At 36.8% G+C, this 23,175-nt stretch overlaps 2 protein-coding genes across 2 annotated transcripts in view; both read left to right on the forward strand.

Annotated features, from left to right (window-relative positions):
• Positions 1–6,580, forward strand: part of LOC107090769 (LIM domain-binding protein 1) — a 36,924-nt gene extending 30,344 nt beyond the window's left edge. Inside the window, exons 9-11 of the mRNA XM_015384334.1 lie at positions 56–179; positions 264–412; positions 4,509–6,580. Coding sequence (XP_015239820.1) covers positions 56–179; positions 264–412; positions 4,509–4,739 — 504 coding nt within the window. The 3' untranslated portion in view covers positions 4,740–6,580. The remainder of the gene's footprint in view (positions 1–55; positions 180–263; positions 413–4,508) is intronic.
• Positions 6,581–11,579: 4,999 nt separating this feature from the next.
• Positions 11,580–23,175, forward strand: part of LOC107090748 (chromosome unknown open reading frame, human C10orf76) — a 45,101-nt gene continuing 33,505 nt past the window's right edge. The window contains exons 1-13 of the mRNA XM_015384308.1: positions 11,580–11,680; positions 18,338–18,447; positions 18,545–18,601; positions 19,005–19,151; positions 19,446–19,553; positions 19,678–19,770; positions 19,889–19,963; positions 20,074–20,160; positions 20,333–20,389; positions 20,480–20,523; positions 20,982–21,042; positions 21,122–21,168; positions 22,054–22,129. Of these exons, the coding sequence (XP_015239794.1) occupies positions 18,346–18,447; positions 18,545–18,601; positions 19,005–19,151; positions 19,446–19,553; positions 19,678–19,770; positions 19,889–19,963; positions 20,074–20,160; positions 20,333–20,389; positions 20,480–20,523; positions 20,982–21,042; positions 21,122–21,168; positions 22,054–22,129 (954 nt within the window). The 5' untranslated portion in view covers positions 11,580–11,680; positions 18,338–18,345. The remainder of the gene's footprint in view (positions 11,681–18,337; positions 18,448–18,544; positions 18,602–19,004; positions 19,152–19,445; positions 19,554–19,677; positions 19,771–19,888; positions 19,964–20,073; positions 20,161–20,332; positions 20,390–20,479; positions 20,524–20,981; positions 21,043–21,121; positions 21,169–22,053; positions 22,130–23,175) is intronic.

The raw sequence follows: 23,175 nt of genomic DNA on the forward strand, positions 1-23,175 counted from the left end.
CATTATCACCCTGAGATATCTTAGTTGATGATCCTTTTTTTGTTCCCTCCTGCAGCTGTGTGTTATTCTGGAGCCCATGCAGGAGCTAATGTCCAGACACAAGACATACAGTCTCAGCCCCAGAGACTGCCTCAAGACCTGCCTCTTCCAGAAATGGCAGAGGATGGTGGCCCCACCTGGTTAGTTGGCTGGACTGAAAAGTTTCAGAGACGTGTCATAAATTGACAGTTGTGTAACAGGCCATTTTTCTCCTGACTCAACAGCAGAGCCATCGAGACAGCCCCCCAACAAGCGGCGGAAGAGGAAGATGTCTGGCGGCAGCACCATCAGCGGAGGAGGAGGTGCCAACAATAACAACAACAACAAAAAGAAGAGCCCCGGTAGCGGCTTTTCTCTTACAAGCCAAGTACCGGTGAGTGCAATGTTGGCACCTAGTGGCATTCCCTCGGTACTACAGATGCCTAAAAAAAAATTACCTGCAAACTAACTTTGTAGAACTGTGTCAAACTGTGATGAAACTTTAAAACTTGTCATGTTATTTAACCTTAAATGTGACATTAACTGTATATGATATAACTAGAAACATCTATGTAATAAAGAAATAGATAAAAACACAAAAAGGTATAGTGATTTTGAGGGATAAGTAGGCAGGCCTTTAGACCAATTCTTTGTTGAACTTATTTTTGGCTTAAAGGGGGATAGGCATATGCCTATACCTAAAAGACCATGAAGCATTTGATAAAAGGTGTAAGTAATCAAGATAAATGCAGGTCTGGAATTTTCTTCAAGAGGCTGTGAAGTCAGTTACGTATTAATTAATTGGTTTCTGATTGCTGTCCCAGCTAACTTAGCAGATATTGAACCCAGGATTGAGTAAGCCTGGCTGTTAGCCTTCTCTCGATCAGTCAGCTAAACCGAATAAATCACAATGATAACTGACGTGTTACTGCTCTCATGAAACGGTTACGTTTTAATTGGCTATATGCCCAGCTCCAGTACTTTTTGAACTTCAGCCAGCTTCTTGCTTCATGATTTTATTACTGGACAGACTGATTAATACAGGTGTGTCTGGCCATTGTTGTCATGGTTACTGAGAAACAGCTGGATTAATCAGTCTGTCCAGTAATAAAAGACTGGAAACAAAGGAGCAGGAAGTAGTGAAGGTGGGCAGATGGCTCATTTGGCCTGGATATCTGGAAAATCCTCATTTAATCCCTCATCTTGGTTTTTGTAAAATGGGGCCTAGTGCTGGGCATGATGAACAGATATCTGCTGAAAATACCGTAGAACTATCAGAAAGCTGCATAGCAACAGTTAATAAAGTCAATAGAGGCCAAACGTCCTGCAATGCCTCACTGTAAAGTGACAGCTGCGTGTGGTTGAAGACCAACCAATATTAGTTAGGTATGGTATGGCAGTTAAACAAGCACCGGTAGTGGCTTAATTAATTGCTGTAGACCAATCAACAGCAATTAATTAGGTAATCAGTTATTAAAATAACAGTCAACTAGTTTATTAATAGATTATTAGCTAGAGTAGACAGACTTTCAGACATGCCATTTGCTGAAAGAGCAGCCTAAATTATGACTAAAATCCTTTTTAAGGCTCCTCTTTCTAGGCAATTATTAATCAAGGAATCTTAAAAAAACAGAACAATATTGTGACCACAATCTGGTCACACTATGCGAAACAGGAGCCTCTCTACATGCATTGCAGCTAGTATGATGGAAAAACTGTAGCTTGCTGAGTGAGACTCAAGTGGTGTGACCCAGCTTTTTTTTTTCTTTTCTTGGAACCCTGTATTTTGTGATGGGTGTGTATCCTTTTTATACCAGTTATACTACAAACTAGCCTGGTTGTCATTCCGAACTTAGTCCCGCCCACAAGGTTTGAGGTCGGGAAGTTCGCTCTGGCATTGCTCCATAGTAGCGCGAGTATGATCGCCCACCCTCTGGCGATCCAATCAAATTGTCAGGGCAGGCTTTATACGATGATGGACAGATGATCAACAGTAACGTAATCAACCATGTGACCAAAGCGCGCTTGGGTGACAACAACAATGCCTGCCGCCGGAGAGTTGAGGCGAGTAGATTCTGCTATTAGGTCTGTTCTAGAAGATATCGACAGAAAATTAATTTTAAAAGCGGAACAGAGAAACGCGATCAAGGCTCATCTTCTTATTCTAGGCGTGCAACTGCACGCTTTGATTTTTGTTGACAACAACTATGCATCGCTTAACATACGTCACGCACTCCGTTGCTCTTATTGGTTTTAGGTCTATCCAATTGAGTGCAGAGGCATTTTTTTCCTGGTTCGTTCAAAACACGCCCCATAATCACAGCTCTATGGAGCAGTATCAGACTCATATTCTGACTAGAATTGAGTAGGACTACGTCAGGCTAACTACAAACTACTTTCTTTAGGAATTTAAACATCGTATTTCACATAACATGTGTTTTAATGGCTGTGGACAGTAATTACCACCCCTGGTAGATATAAATGTTCTTCAGCCTGGAACTTTTACTGATGGAAATGAGACAGGCAGCTCTCTAATATTTATTTTATATAAGATATAAATCAATGTGAACCGTATCTGTTGAAGAAAAAAAAGTTTCCATTTATATTTCATAAAAAAATGCATGTGAGAAAACAGCTGTTTTAAACAATTAATGGACGGGTCTGTAAAAGCAATGACGGATCAAGTGAACCAGTGAATCATTTCAGTGTAGAGCTTATTAAGAAATGAACTATGTCTGCACAATATTAGGATAATGTTCACAACAGGGATATTGATTTACATTTGTCTGGCAACTCTTTTCCTTTTCTTCACCCCATCGTCACAATTCATCTTCTCTGAGGTCTGAACCTCTCTGGTAAAATCAGTATTTGGATATCAAGGGCCAGGAAAGCCTTTTCAGCTACAGACTTGTATTATTAGAGTGGCCACTGTTGAAGCGTGATCCTTGAAATATGATGGCCTTTTCAAATTGCATCTCTGAGCTGCCCTTTGTGATTGCCACATTGCACCCATTGACGCTGTGGGATCATTCATGGTTTGATTATATGAGCAGCCTTTAGCAAGAATACCATTTATTGATTTATTTTTAACCTTTTTAACTAAAAGTTCCAAACTTTTCCAGACTATAAACCCATGTAGTGTATTAACGTTTATTTCATATTCATACAATTGCATTTAAAGTTTTGATCTGAAATAGTTTCTCCTTTCTAAAACTAAAGCAACACCCTGATATATCGATTGCTGTTATATAATTCTTCAGGCCTCTGAAGAACTTAATGGAGCACCTATTTGCAATATGAATTGCACCACGTTCTGGTGGCATTGCTAAGGAAACTTGCCACTTGTGGGCAAAAGCCTCCAGTTCAATATTTGGTGGCTTGTGTGCTGCAGCATTTTAAAATAAAACTTTTAATCGTTCCAGCCCTATATGAGGCAATGCTCTAGAGCAGGGGTGTCAAACTGGTTCCAGAAAGGGCCGTGTGGCTGCAGGTTTTCTTTCCAACCAAGCAATAGCACAGCAGACTCCAGTCACCTCATCAAGTGAGTCTAGTCTTAACATGATGACTTGATGAGATGAATGGATTCTGGTGTGCTATTGCTTTGTTGGGAAAAAAAAAAAACCTGCAGCCACACGGCCCTTTCTGGAACCGGTTTGACACCCCTGCTCTTGAGCATCACTGAGCCACTACCATGCTTCCCTGCTGGAAGGGTGGTCTTTTTAGCTTATGCTTTACTTTTCTTCATCCAGCTACACCATAAATCTAAAAGTTTTCATTTGAATAATCATTGTAAAGAAAACCGAAAAACTTTCTTTGTGTGGTTGTGAGAAAGTGGAGCTGATATTTATGTGCTTGTTAGTCAATAGTGATAAGAAATTGAGTTTCTCTGGATTTAATATGAGCCTCACTTAGGAGCCTAAACTTCACTGGATGTTGTTGCCATGGAGATTTTCTTCAGCCAGTCAAGAGGAGGTTTTTTTTTCTTTTTCTTACCAATGACCTCATCAGGAATTAGGTGGCACTTGTTTATAGCTGCTTCTTTCTCTGACCTATCTCTGTTGTATTGCAGAGAACATTTAGCTTGCCGGTATTTCTGCATATATTTTTTTATATTTTGTTAGCATGATGCCACAACTGTTCTTACTATTCATTCTGTTGAGGGAGTTTAAGGATTTCGAGATGGTAGTACTCAACAAAAGCAAAAATCCATATTGAGTTTAGATAAAATAGTTTTTAGTTTTTGAATTTAATTATTAAATATATTATTTAATTATATATATTGCATTTTTATTTACTTGTGACTCTGAATTTGCAGTGAGAGATTAATTATTTTAGAGTAAACTGTTCGTGTTGTAATCTTTAATTCTCCAATTTAACATCACATATGTGTGTCATCAAGGATTTTTGACTTAAGCAATTTTTAGGAAAAACTTAAAAAGTTATGAAATAAATGTCCCCTCTAACGAAGTATTGTTGTGATTTGACTGTAGGACGTGATGGTGGTGGGAGAGCCCACCCTGATGGGCGGGGAGTTTGGGGACGAGGATGAGCGTCTGATCACTCGGCTGGAGAACACGCAGTTCGACGCAGCCAACGGCATCGACGACGAGGACAGCTTCAACAACTCTCCAGCGCTGGGCTCCAACTCGCCCTGGAACAACAAGGCCCCCTCCAGCCAGGAGAGCAAGAGTGACAACCCCACCTCGCAGGCATCCCAGTAGAGCCCGGGCCCCTATAACCTCTATACAGACCCCTCTGTCAGCCCCCACCCTACCTCTATAGCCATGACTGCAGCCAAAATTGGGCCATAGTCTGATTTGCAAACCAAACACAGCTGTAGCACTCAGATCCACCCGCAGGTAGCCTGAAGGAGCTCAGTCTGTCCTCTGACTGAGCCAGAGAAATGTTCAGGCACTGTGTCCCAGCACTCTTTCTCTCCTCCTCCAACTTTTACACAAAACGTCCCATCTGCTGTTGCTCATTTTCATTTTTTTGGATGGAGATTGGGTTGACATGACTGAGAAGTAGCAGGAATTTATTCCACACATGAAACTAAGTACACTAATCTATCTGAACCGAGCACTCACGCGGTGGGGTGGACGGGCCGGTGGCAGCGGGGCTTCACTGTGGTGGCGAGTCGCTTAGGGACTACTAGCCCACCCATCATCTAAACACAGCTCTGGATTGTGGTCTGCTCTGCTGATGCACAAGCCACTCTGTTTAACACTGTATGTGTGAGCGAGCGAGCGAGTGTGTGTGTGAGAGAGAAAACCTGAAGTTTGTGGTTTATTTGTGGCTTTGCTGAAGCAGACGGGTCAGAACTGAGCATCAGTTTTTAAAACTAATACACTAGAATGAAGGCTGTTTGGAGGCACTCGGGCAATAAAACATGTATATTCACACCCAATGCATACACACATAATGAAGATGATGATTGAAGGATTTCCAGTGCCCCAGCCACCTCTGATTAGACTACAGTGATTGCAGTCTTTCAAAAGGAAAGCATTTACAACACACACATACAAACAGCTACATCTTTTAAGAGTTTTTATACAGTATATATATTTCCCTAGAATGTTTTTTTTTTTTTTTTGTATTAAACGCCTTCATTTCAATTACTTTTTTATTTTCTACCAATACTGAAAAGCTACAGACCAAGGAGCAACGCAGGACTTTTATCCTCCCTTCCCCCACCCATAAATATATTGGTTTTTTAAAATCTTTTATGTTTATAAAAGAGAAATGATTTAGTGTGGATGTTTTTATTTTCTTTTTTTGGGAATTTTTTGTGTATTTGTGCTTGTATATTTAAGGTAGTAGCAAAGTTCTGTCTGACTGTAATAAAATGTATTCTTACTTAGATTTACCTAAAGCCATCCCGATCTAATGTAAAGAAACAAAAAATAGGAAAAAGGAGAAAAAACACCCATGACCCTGTTCCCTCCCCTCCCCCTCTGCTGTCTTTCCTCCTTCCTCTTTTTTTAAATAAAACTTGTGTAAATTAAATGACAACCCCCTGGGGATACAATGGCACCATGGAAAGATGATTTTAGCTTTTCTATTTATTTTTCAAATTCACACTTGTATTTTGATTTGTCATAGCATCCAGGACAGTTTTCTGTATCTCATCTTGATGTCTAAGTGAATGTGCGCAATTGCTTTTAGTTTCCCTGTTACCTTGTTTCATCACTGGCTAAGACACAATCTTTTTTTTTTTTTTTTTAATTATGAGTTTTATTTTAAAATTCTCTTTATTTGTACAGCCTTGTTTATAACCATCAGTGTCGCTCAGCCTCTTAACAATAAATCCAGTCTGCGTATTTTGGTAGCAGTGCTGAGTCTGTAAAGTCGAATAGAGAACAGCTCTGTTATTGGTTTGTACATTTGTTTTTGTTGGATTTGAATCAAACTGCATAAACTGAGTTTGAATGGTGACTTGTACCTTCTCCAAATCCTGTAGAGAAATCTTGGTTTGATATATATATATTTTTTTTGATTTTGTTAGTTTCTGCCCTTAATAATTAATGTATGGTACCAATAAAAAGATACATTTTCACTTTAAGACGGGTCTGGATGCAAGATTGCTGTAAAGTTAATCTGTAGCCGAGTTCAGAGAAGAATGATAAAGCACCTTCTGCAATTATAAGGACTTTGATTAGAAATGTATGTACTTTTAAAGTATAGTGGAGGATGTCCTTTTTAAAGGTGGATCATCAAAATAAGATGTCTGACATAGTGGAAAAATTGCAAATCTTTTGGAAAGTAAGCTTGTATGAGTGATGCAAACAACTTTTAAACGGTGTGTCCAAGGAGAAATGGGCTCGTGCACGCTCCCGCACACATTTAATAGGCGTTCCGTCTCTGGAGCAGGTACAGGGTTGTGCATTTGCATTTTTGTTTTTTAAGTGGAGAGTCTTTTTAAAAATTCACAAAAGTCCTCCACTATACTTTTAAGATAAAATGTAAAATATTTGTATTTATTGATATTTTAAACAATTGGAAAATAAGATAAAAATATCTTCTAAACGTGGATTAAAATTTATGGAAGTTTGACTCAAATTTGAAATAGATTTTTCACTTACAATATTACTCAACATGTTAAGCGTGTTAATTCACCAGTGCCACAAATTTATTACTCCCTCATTTTTACAATAACATTCTTTTTTTTTTTTTGGTATAAGTTTGTCAGTTGTCTTATTTGAGTAATCTGACTGTTCTGTTGAAGATATGATTTAAAGAGCATCCCACCTCTTTATTGCTGCTCTTAAAAATTTGAAAGAAAAGAATGTGAGATTCAGCTGGCTGTCAGAGTTGTTCCTCCAGACTATATGTTGATTATCTAAAACATCTTGGTTTGACAAAAAGCAAATACTTTTCTTCTACTTTTGCAATGCGGAAAAAATAGAAAAGTTGTTTTATTAACTATATATGTATTAAACATACATGGAAACTGAGAGAAGCACAGTCTATGTGTGCAGGATTATGGGCAATCCACTCCTGTTTATCGTACGATAACAGCACAATCCTTAATTTTTCTTTCTACGTTTTTTTTCAAACTGGTCTTTTGTACCAACCGCCCATCAAACTTGTCACCAGACAATCCTTATGTTATGGCTGAGACACTGGGTACTCTGCTGGCAATATGAATAGTTGCTTTACCTACAAGTGAAGGCTTTATTCTATCCTGCAACCAGCAGATAAAAAAGCAGAGAGTTTATCTTCACTAAGTTTCCTCTTCTTTAGACTACATGTTTTACAAGATTAACTAGACAAAGGACTAGAACTAAACTATGTTCTCATGCTTATAGGAGATGAGATACGAATCATTACCATAGGACCTATGGTAATGATCCGTATCTCATCTCATCTCTTTAACAAACTTAAACTAGTCACTATCCACCTATGGCATAGGTGGATAGTGACTAGTTTAAGTTTGTTAAAATTAAAAAGTGAACCAATCAGAGCAGTTCACAAAGTAGAAAGATAGATCCCCAAACCAGAACTACCAGTTTTTCACAGAAGGAAGAAAACAAACATAAAACATACAAGGTAATCCTATTAATCATCACTAACAAACAGCAGCACTGTTTTAGGCAGCTTTGTTCTCTAAAGAAGCTGAACATACCTCAATAGTTATTCCTTCCTTTATCTTAGTATTTACCCTTCTCCAAGGAAACTGCATAGCCAGATATTGAGAGGATGCAAACAATGTTTGACACAACCGTTATTGATTTCCCTGCAAACAGTGATAAGGTTTCATGGGGAGAGGAGGCCAACTATGTTGCAGAGCGGTTTACAGAGAATAAACCACTGGTCAGCATCAATAAAACTGAGGAGGAGATCATTGATTTTGGAATGATGAGGCACAAAGTGACAAACAGCTCTAATTGAACTGATGAAGAGTAAATGAACATGTTTAGGTTCTGGGAATCATTATCAGAGGGAGAGAGGGTCAGGGTGATTACATCTAAACACTTTGATTAAAAACAGGACAGAAACAGACATGTCAGCTGTACCTTAGAAGGGAAGCCTAAATCAATAATTACTTGACATAAGGTAAAATGGTTACTCAGGACATAAAAGTTCTAGTTAGTGCAAAAGTAGATCAAAATAAAGATGTGTTTTTTTAAAAGGCCAAGATGATGCAAAATTACTGGTTGTAGTATTAGAGAATAGGGAATTTATACTTGTATCAGTTAAAATCTCATGATTACTACCAATATCCTGGAGATAACTGAGCATTTATAACTTCTAACTATTGTCAACCATGCAAACATTTTTTTCAAAGAAAGCAAGAAAAACGTGTTAATTTGCTAATTGTCAAATTAGCTATATGTTTTAGACTGTTGTTTTTGTGAAAGAGCAATCATCAGTATTCAGTTTATAAGTATATTTCACATAATTCCTCTTTGTTTCACACCGAACACTCTGAGATCGGTTATTGCTGGAAAAACCTCAAGCCAAGAGTTTCAAAAGCCTTTTTTCAGTTATTTTTCTTCTTTTAAATTTTATTTATTGAGAATCATTTGGTAAATTCACAACAGTCTTGACCATTATATTACCGTATCATGATCCTCTGTTATCATTTTTTTGCAAACTTAATTCTCTTGCAGTTTACACAGAGTTTGTGATCCTTTAAACTTTAAAGAGAAAAAAGAAAGAAACAAAAAAAGAGAAAAATTGCCAAAGTAGATACAAAACAACTTTGTATAACCTGAATATGTTTGTTTTTTTTCAGAAATGGAAGTACAGACACAAGCTTCTCGCCAATGTATGCCTGCCTAACGACAGGCTGGCAATTAAATTGTTGATGTGAAGACTTAAAGACATCATGATGCCACTCTTTGCTGTTGCTCTCCAAGTGAGTAATTGGGTCTTTATTGGTTTTACCAATCTGCTTGGAAATTGGTCTTTGTGTGATTCACATCCCCCCATAATCAGAAATTATTCAGTTACCAATTACACAAACTCTGCTTAATCTGACATTATGCTACCACTATAGGGGATCACTTTATCTAAGTTTTTCTACTTCTGTTTTTGCAACAGATATTTGACAAACCTTTGGTAAAGTAACATTTGAAATTTTCAAGCCTTCATTTCTATTAATCATTGTCTGCTAACAGTTGATTAAAAAAAAAAACGCATTTATGATTAGAATATTTCATCAGAAAAATTAATTAATTTGACAGACGAGTCTCTGCAGAACGTATTATTCAAACAGATTGAATAATGTACAGGCTGCTCAGTGGAGAAGTTGGTAGCACTGCTGCCTTGCAGCAAGAAGGTTCAATTCCCGGCCCGAGGTCTTTCTGCATGATGTTTGCATGTTCTCCCTGAGCATATGTGGGTTCTCTCCGGGTACTCCGGCTTCCTCACACAGGCCAAAAACATGACTGTTAGGTTAATTGGCTTCTCTAAATTTTCCTTAGGTATGTGCGTGAATGGTTGTTTGCCCTATTTGGCTCTGTGTTGCCCTGCAATGGACTGGCGACTTGTCCATGGTGTACCCCGCCTCTCGCCTGTAGACAGCTGGAGATAGGCACCAGTGACTCCGCATGATACCAAATGGATGGATGAATAATGTACATCATTAGTCTGAGAGTAGAATTAACACTTCAAATTAAACATCTACCCACGCAGTGATCATATGCTTGATATTAAAAAGGGAGTTTGTGAGCTGAGCCCAGGGCTTCATGGGGCCCTTAGCATAATTCCATTTAGGAGTCTCTGTTTCTGAAAACAAAATAGATAGCTGCAGTCCACAGTCAGATCAGATCATTCCTACACCTACTATAAAATCATTGCAGCTATTTCAGTGCTGTGTCCATGTTCCTATATTTTTATTTCATCTAGCATTACAGAAAGTAATACAATAACAATCTGGAATCCAATTTACTGTAATAGTATCATATGGTTGATTATTTTTGGTTACAAAAAATTGTAATGGAAACATGCAAAAACATATTAGTTGTCGTAGGAAAGACAACAAATACAATGGTTTTGATGAATTAAAACAATTGATTTAATTTTACAAAGCCAGAAATAATCAAATATATTAAGATAATAAATATTAAGCACATGCCTATATACAATAATTAAAGACTTAGACTTAGACATTTTTTTAATTGTAATTTTGTGCACACAGTGTATACAAAACAAAATGTCATTTTGTACAGCTTTCAGAACATTTACATTTGTTAAAGTGCAGCAGTGATCAAAAGTTACCCAAAACCAGTTAAAAAATGTTTACTTTTTTTAAGCTTAATTATTGGTTCTTTCAATTACTTAAATATACACTGTTATATATATAAAATCTAAATTTGAAGAATATTAAACTACATTACCCCAACATTTGCCCTTAACCCACTCATAAAACTTACACCTGTGCTTCCTGGCTTTTCTGGCTGCAACATTATTTATAATGTCAAAATAAGAATTTTTCTTTAACTTTATAAATGTTGCCTTAGGATGGCTCTTTTCTGGAAAATGTTGGCTATCTATAGAGGTTTTCATAGTTTGGGAGTTCTGAGAGGTTTCTATCTCTGTAGTAGGTACACCTCCATCACTATCAGATTGTTGTCCAAAGTTTATTTTTGAGAAGTTGACACTTGTCCTTCCTCATCCGTGTTCCATCCTGAACCCCTAGAACCAACAAAAGATAGAACATTTATTTGCACATAAAAGTAACGAGTTCCACACAATAAAACATATATCAAAGTAAAAGCAATGCACAATTTAATCATAAAGTGGTATTTTTGATACTATTATCATATAGAAATCAATATACTTGGCAACTGTTTGTGAATCTTGCCCCAAATGACCGTCTAGTTTGCTTATACCTTGGGCCTGCCCTTCCTGAGCAAAGATCATCTTATAAATATTGAACTCATATGGTTTAACTATTTCACTTAATTTGGTGTGCATGTCTAAACGCTGTCCAAGGGTATAGTCTTCTAAATTTATATAATGTTATTTTATTTCCTTTTTTATATATATAAAAACAAGATGTTACAGAGAATTTTAATCAAAGCATGTTTATTAAACTGTTGGACTTTAAGACCCAGAAGACCAGGAACAGGATGCTAACAGTGCGCTAACAGCTACTGCTACCAAAGGAATTCATGAACTTCATTACCGCAGACATTTAGCTCGCTTGACTGAGGTACGTCTATGTCGTTTGGCAAATATGAACAATAAAACAAAGAGTTTTAAGGAGTTACTAGGGTAATGCTTGCCATTTAGTTCGTAACTCTTAAATCAGTGCTAGCGCTAACATAAATAATAATGGTAGGCATTAGCTAGCTAATGTTAGCTATAGCTGCCAAATAGCTACATAAATACCCAGTTCCTTTTTTTTTGTTTTTTTACAGCGAGCAATTTAAGATGTTTGCTAGATAGGATTTAATGTTTGTTTGCTGCTGGATGAAAGTATTTTGTGTACTGTTGTCGCTTAGATGTACCATTGTTGTAGCAGTGGCTCGCAAGCTAAGGTAGCTAGCAGCCGTTTCCATTTACGACTGATCAGGATTTATTTCATTAATAATGGCCAGGATCAACCGCTACTGGTAACTAACCAGCATCTGTGTCGAAACACTGACTTATCTGTTAACTACAGATCTGCTAATGACTATTGAGAAAAGGCCATTGCGTCTATTAATTATTTAGAGTCTGTGAAATATTAACTTTGTTTGACTCTGAACCTTTGGTTGATGCTGTGATTTACAGCAGCCCAGAGTCAAACACACAAACTAATTATTTGTCATTTTTAGCAGCTGAATGATCCTAGTAACTTAAGAGGGACTGTTGGGATATTGCCTTTTCTTAAAATGTGACTTACCTGTTGCTGAATTAATTATATCAATTTTAGTTGATACTGTGCAGCTCTTATGTTTGAAGTTCAAATTACATTTTGGTCTCAGAAATATTTTGTTCTCGGCTCAGCTTGAGTGTAAATACAGTCATTTTATTTATGTATTTTTTTTGTTTCAGGAGATGTACTTGTGTATTTTAAACTGGAGATGTACCAATCAATTTTTTCCAATCCAATCCAATACTGGTACAGAGACTGAATGCATTGACCGTTACCGATCGGATAATATTGTTGAATAAATTAACCGTACACCTTACCATCTGAGTAAAGGCATCATGCTTGCAATAAATGTTATTTAAAAAAAAAAAAAGGTAACAAATGATCACACATATAAATCAACACAATAGCTGCTCTGCACAATAACATAAAAATCGTTGCAATCATCAAATTATCAAGATTTAAACCAATCGATCACTGTAACTGTATTGCTGTGGAATACAATAGAAACTTTTGCATTGTAATAATTAGACATCATTCATCCAATGTGTGATCCAAACAATGTCCAATTCTAGTATCGCCATTTTGAAAAATGCCACCAATGTAAATATTGTGACCCATGATGATTGTCCCATATTTACCCAATAGATATGCTAGTTCTCCCCTATTAAACTTACTGACTGCAAAAAAAAATAAAAAAATAATAATAATTATAAAGGTTAATATTCACAATGTTTGTATTAATTAGCAAAACAGATCCCAGGCGATGTTTCAGATTACATATGCTGCTGTAAATCTCTGTGGATTTAAAATGAGCCAGAGGAAACTTCTCTAGTTTTTAAGAGGATGGGCATGATACTATGTAGCTTCTGAAATGGGAATTGTTTTTAGGTCTTTGAGTTTGAGAAAATAGTTTCTTGGGGAAATTGTAATGAACATCTAAGGTGTTTTAAATAATTGATGTTGATATCTTGTGTAAAATAGTTTACGGGAGGTCAAGGTTCTCTGTATTTAGAGGATTATTTCACTAAGTAGACTTGGTGGCTATTAAAATTTGTCACTTGGAGCTTTGCAGAAATCTAGAACCGGCTCAAAGAATGGAAAAAATGGTTCTAAGGAGCCCAGAATACTTGTTACACAGGGACTACAGACGGGAGATAGGTCTGCCTTGATTTCCGTAAAAGAACTACAGTGAACATGAGCATCATCTGTATGCTTTTTGGAGTTTTGCAATTATTGGGCTGGGCAATTGACCCCCATGTAAGATTATGGTGTGTCAGGACTTCTCTTAGGACTACTACATTTTGATAAATACTTTTATGTTCAATTCAGTTTATGCATATAGTGCCAATTCACAACACTTTCATCTCAAGGCACTACTGAGCTGATACAGTCGGACTGGTCAAAAGTTTCTGTCAAGGAAAACCAGTTGATTGCATCAAGTCATTGATTTGCAACACATGCTCCTCCTGGATGAGCTTGGAATGATTTCCACTTGCAATTTGTCATTCAGCAATCCATCACACTGAGCATGCATGTAGCAGCAGAGGAGAGAAAATCCCCCTTTTAAGAGGAAGAAACCTCCAGCAGAACCAGGCTCAGTGTGAGCGGCCTTCTGCAGAGGCTGACTGGGGTTAAAGCTAATAGAAGCACATGTACAAAAGGTAACTGTTAATTTGTGATGTTAGCTCATCAGTTGGCCCTGTCCTGGAAAGACGGCCAGGCAGACAAGCTCCAAGCCAATTCTCTTGTCAGAGGATTCAAGAGAGCACATACTTTTAGTCTCACTAAAAGAAACAGGACTACACTGAAAAACAGGCAAAACTGCAACATTAGTAATCAAAGGTGTTGATGGCAGCAGCAGTTCCACAACAGGAACAAACCATCTTTTGCCAAGATTAAAGCTGCAAGTCGATTGGGGGTATGTCTATCTGCTTTGCACACTTAGAGACTGACATTTTTGCCCATTCTTTCTTGCAAAACCGCTTAAGCTCAGTGAAGTTGTTTGAAGAGTGTTTGTCAGCAGCAGTTTTCAGTTCTTCCCACAGATTCTCGATTGGATTAAAGTATAGACTTTGACTTGGCAATTCTAACACCTGGATGTGTTTATTTGTGAACCATTCCATTGTAGATTTTTCTTTACCATAAAGGTCAGATTTGGGCAGTGCACAACTGATTGTTGTCCTATGGACAGAGTCATCCGCCTCAGCTGTAGATCTCTGCAGTTCATCTTGAGTGATCATGGACCTCTTTGCTGCATCTCTGATTAGTCTCCTCCTTGTTTGAGCCTAAAATGTAGAGGATTTCCGTAGTTTTTGCAGTGGTCTGTAGTGATGGTACAGATAAAGCCAGACTTTGAGGTATGTACCAAGAAAAAAGGGACGTGTCTAATAAAGCCCAACTCCGATGCATTGCCTGACATTCCTGTAAACACGTCACTGCTTCATTTCGCGTGCCAGATTTTAAAATAAAAGCACAATGAAACATGCTGCCTCGTGGGTTGTTGTAGGTAGTTTGGTCTTGCATCAGCAGAGATAGCATCTGAGAATAGGCCTATCATAACGGAACTATCGTGAGAAGAATGAAGCCTGCAAAAGAAAGGAAGACCTCTCCCATTTGGAAGTACTTTGAAATGACTGCACAAGACACAGTTTAATAAAGTATGTTTGCACATTAACTGATGGCAATTGCATCAGTAGGACTTACTTTGTGTCACTGGACATATAACCTTTGTTTCTCAGGTCCAGTGTTTGTTGTGTCTACAATAATGACACCTAATCAATGCTCTGGCATTACAGAACCATACATAAGAAATCATACACTACAAATAGACACCGCCTGGGTATTACAGTATTTTTTTCCTACATTTATCCGACTATATTTATCTATTTCATTTAAATTGTCTAAATGTATCTATTTAAATGTATTACTTATTGTTTAAACTGTCTAAATTAGCCGATGAAGAAACCTCCTTAAACCAGAATGTGTGAAAAAAAAGTCTTATCCTTTGTCAAAAAACATTTAACACCCAAATACTCATCCACTAGAAATTTGGCATTTTGTTGTTTGAACAGCGATGCCACCGTCTTACACAGAAGAAATAGACTTAATGCTGTTGAAAGAATGAACCTCTGTGAGCAACTAATTATAAAGGATCTCAAGCAGGAGTCCCAGGAAAATAGAATTTAGAATTAAAGTTTTTCATGAAATAAGTCATGAATAGAAAGCAAACAGTCCACCATCTTTGCAAAAATCAGTCTATGAAAAACAAGTGTCACAGACTGTCAACACATTAGAATTATTTTTGGTAGAAATAATAATAATAATAACACAAAAAAAGTAAGGATGGGTGTATAACAAAAACTTTATTCTGACAATATTGCAGACATTGCTGTTTTCTGAGTTTTGAAATACGAGGGCTGCCATAGTGTCTGTGTTGTTCAATAGTGAGCAACAAAATAAGCATTTAGTGAAACATTAGGCAAAGCATTGAGCTGTAAGGCTTAATTGCTTTGTGAAGCTTCATTTGGCCATCACTAGTGGTCTAATACTCCTTCCATTTCAATACTATCACTTGCGCAGTGCTCCTGGGGATGTTTAAAGCTTTTTTTTTTTTTGTATCCAAATCCAGCTTTAAACTTCACAACAGTATCTCCATCCTGCCTGGTGTGTTCCTTGTTTCTCACGATGCTGTCTGTGCTTTAATCGGACTTCTGAGCCTATCACAGAGCAGGTGCATTTATATGGAGACTTGATTACACACAGGTGGATTCTATTTATCATCATCAGTCTTTTAGGTTAACATTGGATTATTCAGAGATCCTCACTGAACTTCTGGAGAGAGTTTGATGCACTAAAATTTAAGGGATTTCATTTTACATGCCCCACTCTTCAGTATTTATTTCTAAAGATTAAAATATCACATAATTTTAGTTAAACCTCATTGTCCCGAGTTGTTGATTCAATGTTAGGACAATGTTATATCTTTGTTTGAAGCCTGAAATGTTGCTAAAGGTGAAAAACTTCAAAGGGGCTGAATATTTTCACAAGGCACTGTAGCATGAAGCAGAATGATGAAAAGTGGTCTCTGTCATCCAGCAGCCTAAACATATAGCAGCATAAATATAGGAGCTAGCTCAGATAACTGTCTGTTTTGAATGGGTTGTTAGAAGGGTAGAGTCACAGTAGGGCCAAGGTAAAAGCAAGGGGAAATGTCTTTTTGGACCGAAATTCTCCCCTGCTGGATTGGGCTGTTAACGCTCTACCTCCACCTAGGGCTGGGCGATAAGAAGAAAATCTAATATCGCAATATAGAGTGCATAAAATTGAACTGATACACTCATTCAAACTTTTGGTTTCTTATTGAAAACATTTTATTTTAACCAGCTCAGACCTTTTACAAATTATACTGCCATATTATGTCTTCGGTGTCAGTATTACCCCTTTAACAAGATCCCAAAAACCAAACAGGAAACGCAGCAAAACCATGCAACACTAAATAAAATGCAAAATAAACAAGGGGTCTTTGTGCGTAATAAAAACATACAGAATGAAAAAAGAAATTGAACTCCTATTACAAAAACCAAAGTAGAAATACTCCAAATACTTCAAAAATTAGAACATGATAAGAACATCTCCTAACTATTTGCATTGACCTTTACGTGCTGGCTATTTTAAAGAAGCACAAAAAAGTTGTAAAATTGAGAACATTTATAGAAGGCCTTCAAAATCTCTGAACAAGACCACATTAGATCACAGATATTGGAGCGTCTAAAAACATTTAAATAATGTAATAAGTAGCATCTAATTTCCCTCCAGGTCTTCCTTTTTCTCTCATATAGGATCGCTTTTTCAAATGACGAGTTCAATGTCATCTGCTTTACAGCTGATTTATTTAAGGTTTTAATTCGTGTGCAGATTTTAATTGGTCCACTGACATGCAGAGTTGAATACATTCTTCATTTTGCACTTTTTAGGTGGTGGAATAAATTTGCACTCCTACCCTTTACAGCAACGGTTTTTGGTCTTACAAATTACTGCCTTTTTTTCGACATCCTTGGTGTGAAAAGCAAAAACTACTGCCGTATATTGCTCAGCTGAACGACCTACTGTCGCCATATTTCATTTGCCGGTTGCTTTAGCCACACAGAAATTAATCCTGTTTGGAGGAGGGGTTTATGATGCATTCATAGTGTATGGGGGAAAAATAAAACTCAGTGAAATAGATCCATTAATGTCGTCATGCGAATTTGTACTCGATGGTTGCGATAGTCATTTTTACTATCGTGTGTGGGAAAATTCGAAATACATCAATTATATTCAATATAACGCCAAACCCTACCTCCACCTACCTCTCTACCCACCCATCTACTAAGCAAACATCATTCTGTTTTTAACTTAAAGCTCTATCAAATCAAAGTTTTAAGCCTTGTCAATACACAGCATTTTAATATACTTATTTTTGGGAGAAACAATATTTCAGCTTTTTGTGCTTTTTAGTGTAAACCCCTTTTGTGATACTCTCACTTTGCATTAAGAAATGTTTCTATCCATGCCTTCGGTCAACCGTGTCCCGGATCATATGGGTGTGGCTAATGAAACAATGATTAAACAGGGCTTTGGAATGTAAATAGGGGTTTTGTCCCCCTATTGTTCATATGCCATGACTGGCATTATTGTCACAGTCTCAGTAATCACCAGTCAAACTTGCCTTGTAGTTATTTCTGCACACTTAAAAAACAATTTCGAAATGTGGTTGAGAAATGTGTAAAGGCCCTTCCACGTTTTGGTTTATATGGTTAGGATAAAGAAATGCAAAATAAATGGCCACGTCTACACTTCTGCCTGAATAATTTTATTATATAAAGGATTTTTCAAGCACATTTTGATAATTTGCAGCTGAATTCTATTTGAAGCATCTGTTAATGATAATTCAAGGTAACCTTTTGACTTGTCGGTGTATGCTTCCTAAATTGGCTCATCGTTTCATTTCCATTTTCGCTCTGTTTGCAGACTTAGTCATGTCTCAAGTAGAGAAGAAAGCAGGGCTGCTGCGGCGGACGTCATCCTCCAAAAAACCTTTGAAAGAGAAGGTGGTTCTGATGTATGATGAGATCTTTGCTGTGAGTACAAAAGCTGACGAATAGTAGTTTTTTTTTGGGAAATTAGTAAATATTCAAGTGTTGGATGATGGTGTCATTTTTTTTAATGCATATTTAGAAAGAAGACCCAGCCAAAAATAACCCTCGCTTCTGGGATGAGCTGTTTCTCATGAAGGTAAAGATAATAAACCCCACCAGAAAGGTGTTCAGGGATGTTTCTAAAGCTGTCTTTTGGTCTGGTAAGCATTGGTATCGGTAGGATGTTTTCAGAGAAAACTTCTGTTAAGGCTATTTGCAATGAATAATAGTAGTATGCAATGTTTGCAATACTTCATTGGAGTTAAAAGAGGGAGAGGGCTTATTCGGTTATGTCAGCCACAGTTCAACCAGAGGCTGAATGGATTGGGCTGCAGTAGGACTATTAATATTCCAGGTAGAAAGATTTTTAATATATGGCACTGTTGTTCTTCTCTGTATTTGTAAAACTTATGGTAGCTTATTTTTAAATGCACCACATTAGACCTTAAGAGCTTTTGTAAATAATTTTTTCCTTCGTTTCCTGAATTCATTTGTTCTAGGTTAACTTGGAGTACCTGGAGTCCAAATTGGAGAGCGTAAATGGCGAGGAAGTGCAACGTATTCAAGACAACATCAACTCTCTGTTTCACCACTGCGTCCAGGCTCTGGGAGAGGAGCATCAGATCAAAGTGGTCAATGCCCTGCAGGTAACTGAAGCCTTCTGATACTGATGATCACTTCAGATTCGTTTCTTTTAAGTTTCTAAATTAAGTCTTTTTTTCTCTATATAATAAAACTTGATTTATGACCGCAAAATGTAAACACAAAAAAAGATCTAAAAAGGGTTATATGCAAATTCAAAGGAAAATATCAGACACTTATTTCCAGAAAACTGGAATGTTCAAACCCAGCTACAATAACTTGTAGAAAAATTGTATATATACAGTAGGAAGGATTTGACATTGTTCAGCATCATCATATCTCTCTGCCTGTCTCGCCAGACACTCTGCGCACTTTTTCGAGGGGTTCATCAGAAGAATAAGTCTGCATCCGGCTTCGACATTATTAACATGCTCATGGGCTTCGACAAAGCTGAGCAGAGAATGAAGGTGTGTAAAAGGAACCATTAAAAGACGAAAAGCTCTGTGCAATTAATATGAGAAATGAGTATAAAATACTAAGACTTTCTGGAGCTTTATTGTTTGAGTTTGATATATTTTTTGTCTCCTTCAGGATCTGATGGAGAGGTTAGACAGTCTTCTTTGTGGAGACAGCTCAGAGAGCCTGAAAAGCCTTTGCCTAAAGTTGTTACTTTGTTTGGTCACGGTAGGAAAATTTATAGAATAAAAAAAAAAAAACGCACAAATTCTCTTGTGTTGATTACATACATGCTTCTTTGATTGTTGAAACATTTCGCTTAAATGTGGAAAAATCCAATTACCAGGTGACAGATAATATCAGCCAGAACACAATACTGGAATACGTGATGATCAACAGCATTTTCGAAGCTATTCTACAAGTAAGGGATTTTTAATTATTTAAAAAGTGTTTTTGATTTTGATATATTTTTTTTCATTCTTATAACAGACAAGCCCTTGGTTTAATGAACTTGTTTTCACCCCCCCACAGATTCTCTCAGATCCGTCCAGTAGAGGGCAGCATGGTTATGATTCTGTGGTACTTCTGGCACTTCTAGTTAACTACAGAAAATATGAGGTGTGTATTAGCTTGTGCTGTATTGTTTTTTTTTTTTTTTTGTTTGTTTGTTTTGAATTTTATTATAACCCTTGTATTTCTTTATTACTATTTTTATTAGTTTTAAGCCAGACATTATAAAATCTAAGTTCATATTTTCTATTTTGTTCTTCATTTTTTCTCTCTTCTTTAGTCTGTGAATCCATACATTGTGAAACTTTCCATTGTGGATGATGAGCCAACTCTGGATGTAAGTATGTTATAGCTTGTTGCAGCAGGTGAGCTTTTCATTCAAATTGATTGTGTAATTCCCTTACGGTTTGTTTATTTTTATTCACAGGGAATGGGTGTAGTCCTTCACCAGGCTCTGACAGAATATAACAGGTGACATCTTTACATTTCCATTTGTCAGAGCTGGCCTTTCATAATGATGTGTGTGTTTGTGTCTGTGCTAAGGCTGCTAGCATCATTATGGTTTCTATTTCTGTTCCGCTGAAAGAAGAAAAGAATAAAGTCTTTTGATATTTATTTCTTACTGTTTGCTTTGGTAGTCTGAAATGGCTCTTTCTTCCAGCTCAGATAGTGTGTGGATGTTAAAGTGCTGTTTATGAAGAAAGTTTGCATGTAGAGGCGGACATATCAGGGCGATGGCTCCATTAAACCTGTTTTAGTGTGTTTAAATTGAACTGCTCGAAGATCATATATTAGAAGCCATGGAGTGTTTTTTTGTAAATTTGTGCTTAATTGTATACAATGATCACCGATTCTCTCATGGTGTTGTTCACCTTTGGTTTATACCTTCATAATGTCCTTTTTTCCATTGTTTCTTTTTTACATTTTAGACAGTACAAAGATAAAGAGGAGGAAAACCAGGGTGGCTTCTTCTCCACCCTCACTAGCATGGTAGGGTTCCACTTCCGCCTCATAGCTTAAGAGTAGTAATCTTAGTTTATTACTCATGCTGTTGTCCTTTTCTCCACAGGTGGGCAGCATGTTTATAGCAGATGTTGATGAGAAACTCTCTGTACAGTAAGTTCAATGTTTATAGACATTATTAGGCCTCATGTTTTCGTATGCTATCGTTGTGAATCTTATTGCTGCTGCTGTGCTTTTGTCCTTTATTTAAATAGCTCCAAAATAAAATAAATTTTCTTGTTTAAAAAAAATTGTCTGTGATTTTTAAGAAAAACAGAATTGTTTTAGTTGACTATTTAAGGAACAATGAACAGCAATATTTCATAAGGCTTTATTCTTTTAAGTTTACAATTTTTGTACTAGACCACCTACCAATTTGTCTAAGTTAAAGCCATTTTTTTATCTACTTATAGTCTGCTGTAGGGAGATGTGGTAATGTGAATTCAATGGCTATGTACCAACAATAGCTTGCAGAGATGTATTGCTGTCTTTTTTTTTTTTCTGGGAAATGCCCACTGGCTTAGACAAAATCAATATGTGAAAATAAGGTTGAATATAAATACGTTAGAAAGTAGCATAGTATTTAATCCTAACTACACGTGAGATTTAAAACCTTCTAGCATAATTAATCTCCATAATAACTTAAAAATACCCATAGAAATGAACTGACAGTAGTGGTTATGTACATATACACACAGATGTTTTCTTGTGAATATAAGATAAAATTTGGGGTTTTAATTTAGCCAAGAGGCAAACTAACCCAGAGTCTTCAGATTCAGCTTCTGGACCTGTTATCTTCCATGTGGAAATTGATTTGGCTGCTTAATATTTTTTACTTCCTTGTTCTGCCTTGGTTGCATCCTTGGGATAATGTAATTAAAGATGAAGGCAGTTGTAACTGCATGAGCTCTAATAGTTGTTTTATTCAATGCTGCCAGAAAAAAAATCTTTTTTATTATTCTATGTGCTCAGCTTGAATCATTTCTCTCCATATTTAAGGACAAATGAGGCAATTCTGCTGGCACTTTATGAGGCAGTCCACCTTAACAGAAATTTCATCACAGTGTTGGCTCAGGTAAGATGATAATTTTTTTTTTCTTTAGACGGATGCTTGATTTGGGCATTTTTAAACAGGACTAGATAAGAATTTAATATTGATCTTAGATTTTTCACCCGCTCTGTTGCTTAAAGAAGAGACTTAAGAGGTGACTTGGGGATTATTTAGATTTTTATTTTGCCCTTTTATTTAGAAGGGCAAAATAAAGCCACACCACAGAGGTGTAGAGCAGAGCTCCCCAAACTCCTCTGCTTATGACCAACAGAGAACCAGAATGGAATCATTACCATAAGTATATGGAATGTAAATATAAAAAAATGAATAAAAGCATGTATAATAGTCATAAAAAATGTTAACAACCAATGTATTCCTTAGTAATGTATCCTGATTAATTAGGAAACCGTGGTGAGTCCTGAAAAAGGGAGAAGCTGAAGGCATTCATAATTTTTTTGTTTTTCATAAAAACTCCCACAATCCTTTTTTTTTAAAAACATTTTTTAACTTTAGTCTCCCTAAATGAAAACTGAAGGACATTTGTTCATTTCTTTCCAAGGAATGATTTCCTTTTTAGCGTTTTTAATCCCATTGATCTCATTGATTGCCTGTCTTTGCAATATACCAGGCCAGGGCTCGATGTTAACCATTGCCCGATCACCCGGGGCAAGTAGTTTTTATTGTCGGGAGAGTACAAATTTCATTGCATTTGCCCGATCAAAAAAAATATTATTTATCACTCAAAATTACTTGTGAATCACTGACATTCGCTTAAAAAAGGACCAACATGCGTTGCTGGCGCCATTTTTGTTGTTTTGTACACATTCTCGCGTGATTTGAAAAAGCCGTGAGATTTTCCGCCAGATGGCGTGATTTTTGTCCGGGAATTGGCGCCCATAAAGACACACCCAGCACCCAGATAACCCTAGATTAAAAATTATCGGTCAGATATTAAGAAAATTGGCATAATTGTATGCCATGCGCACAGTGTAAATATGGGTATCTTAAAGGAATAGTACACCCAAAACATGATTAGCCTTCATTTTCTACTCACCCCCATGCTGAACAAC

The sequence above is a fragment of the Cyprinodon variegatus genome, unplaced genomic scaffold (assembly GCF_000732505.1).
Source record: "Cyprinodon variegatus isolate N-32 unplaced genomic scaffold, C_variegatus-1.0 Scaffold310, whole genome shotgun sequence".
In the NCBI taxonomy this organism is placed as follows: Eukaryota; Metazoa; Chordata; class Actinopteri; order Cyprinodontiformes; family Cyprinodontidae; genus Cyprinodon; species Cyprinodon variegatus.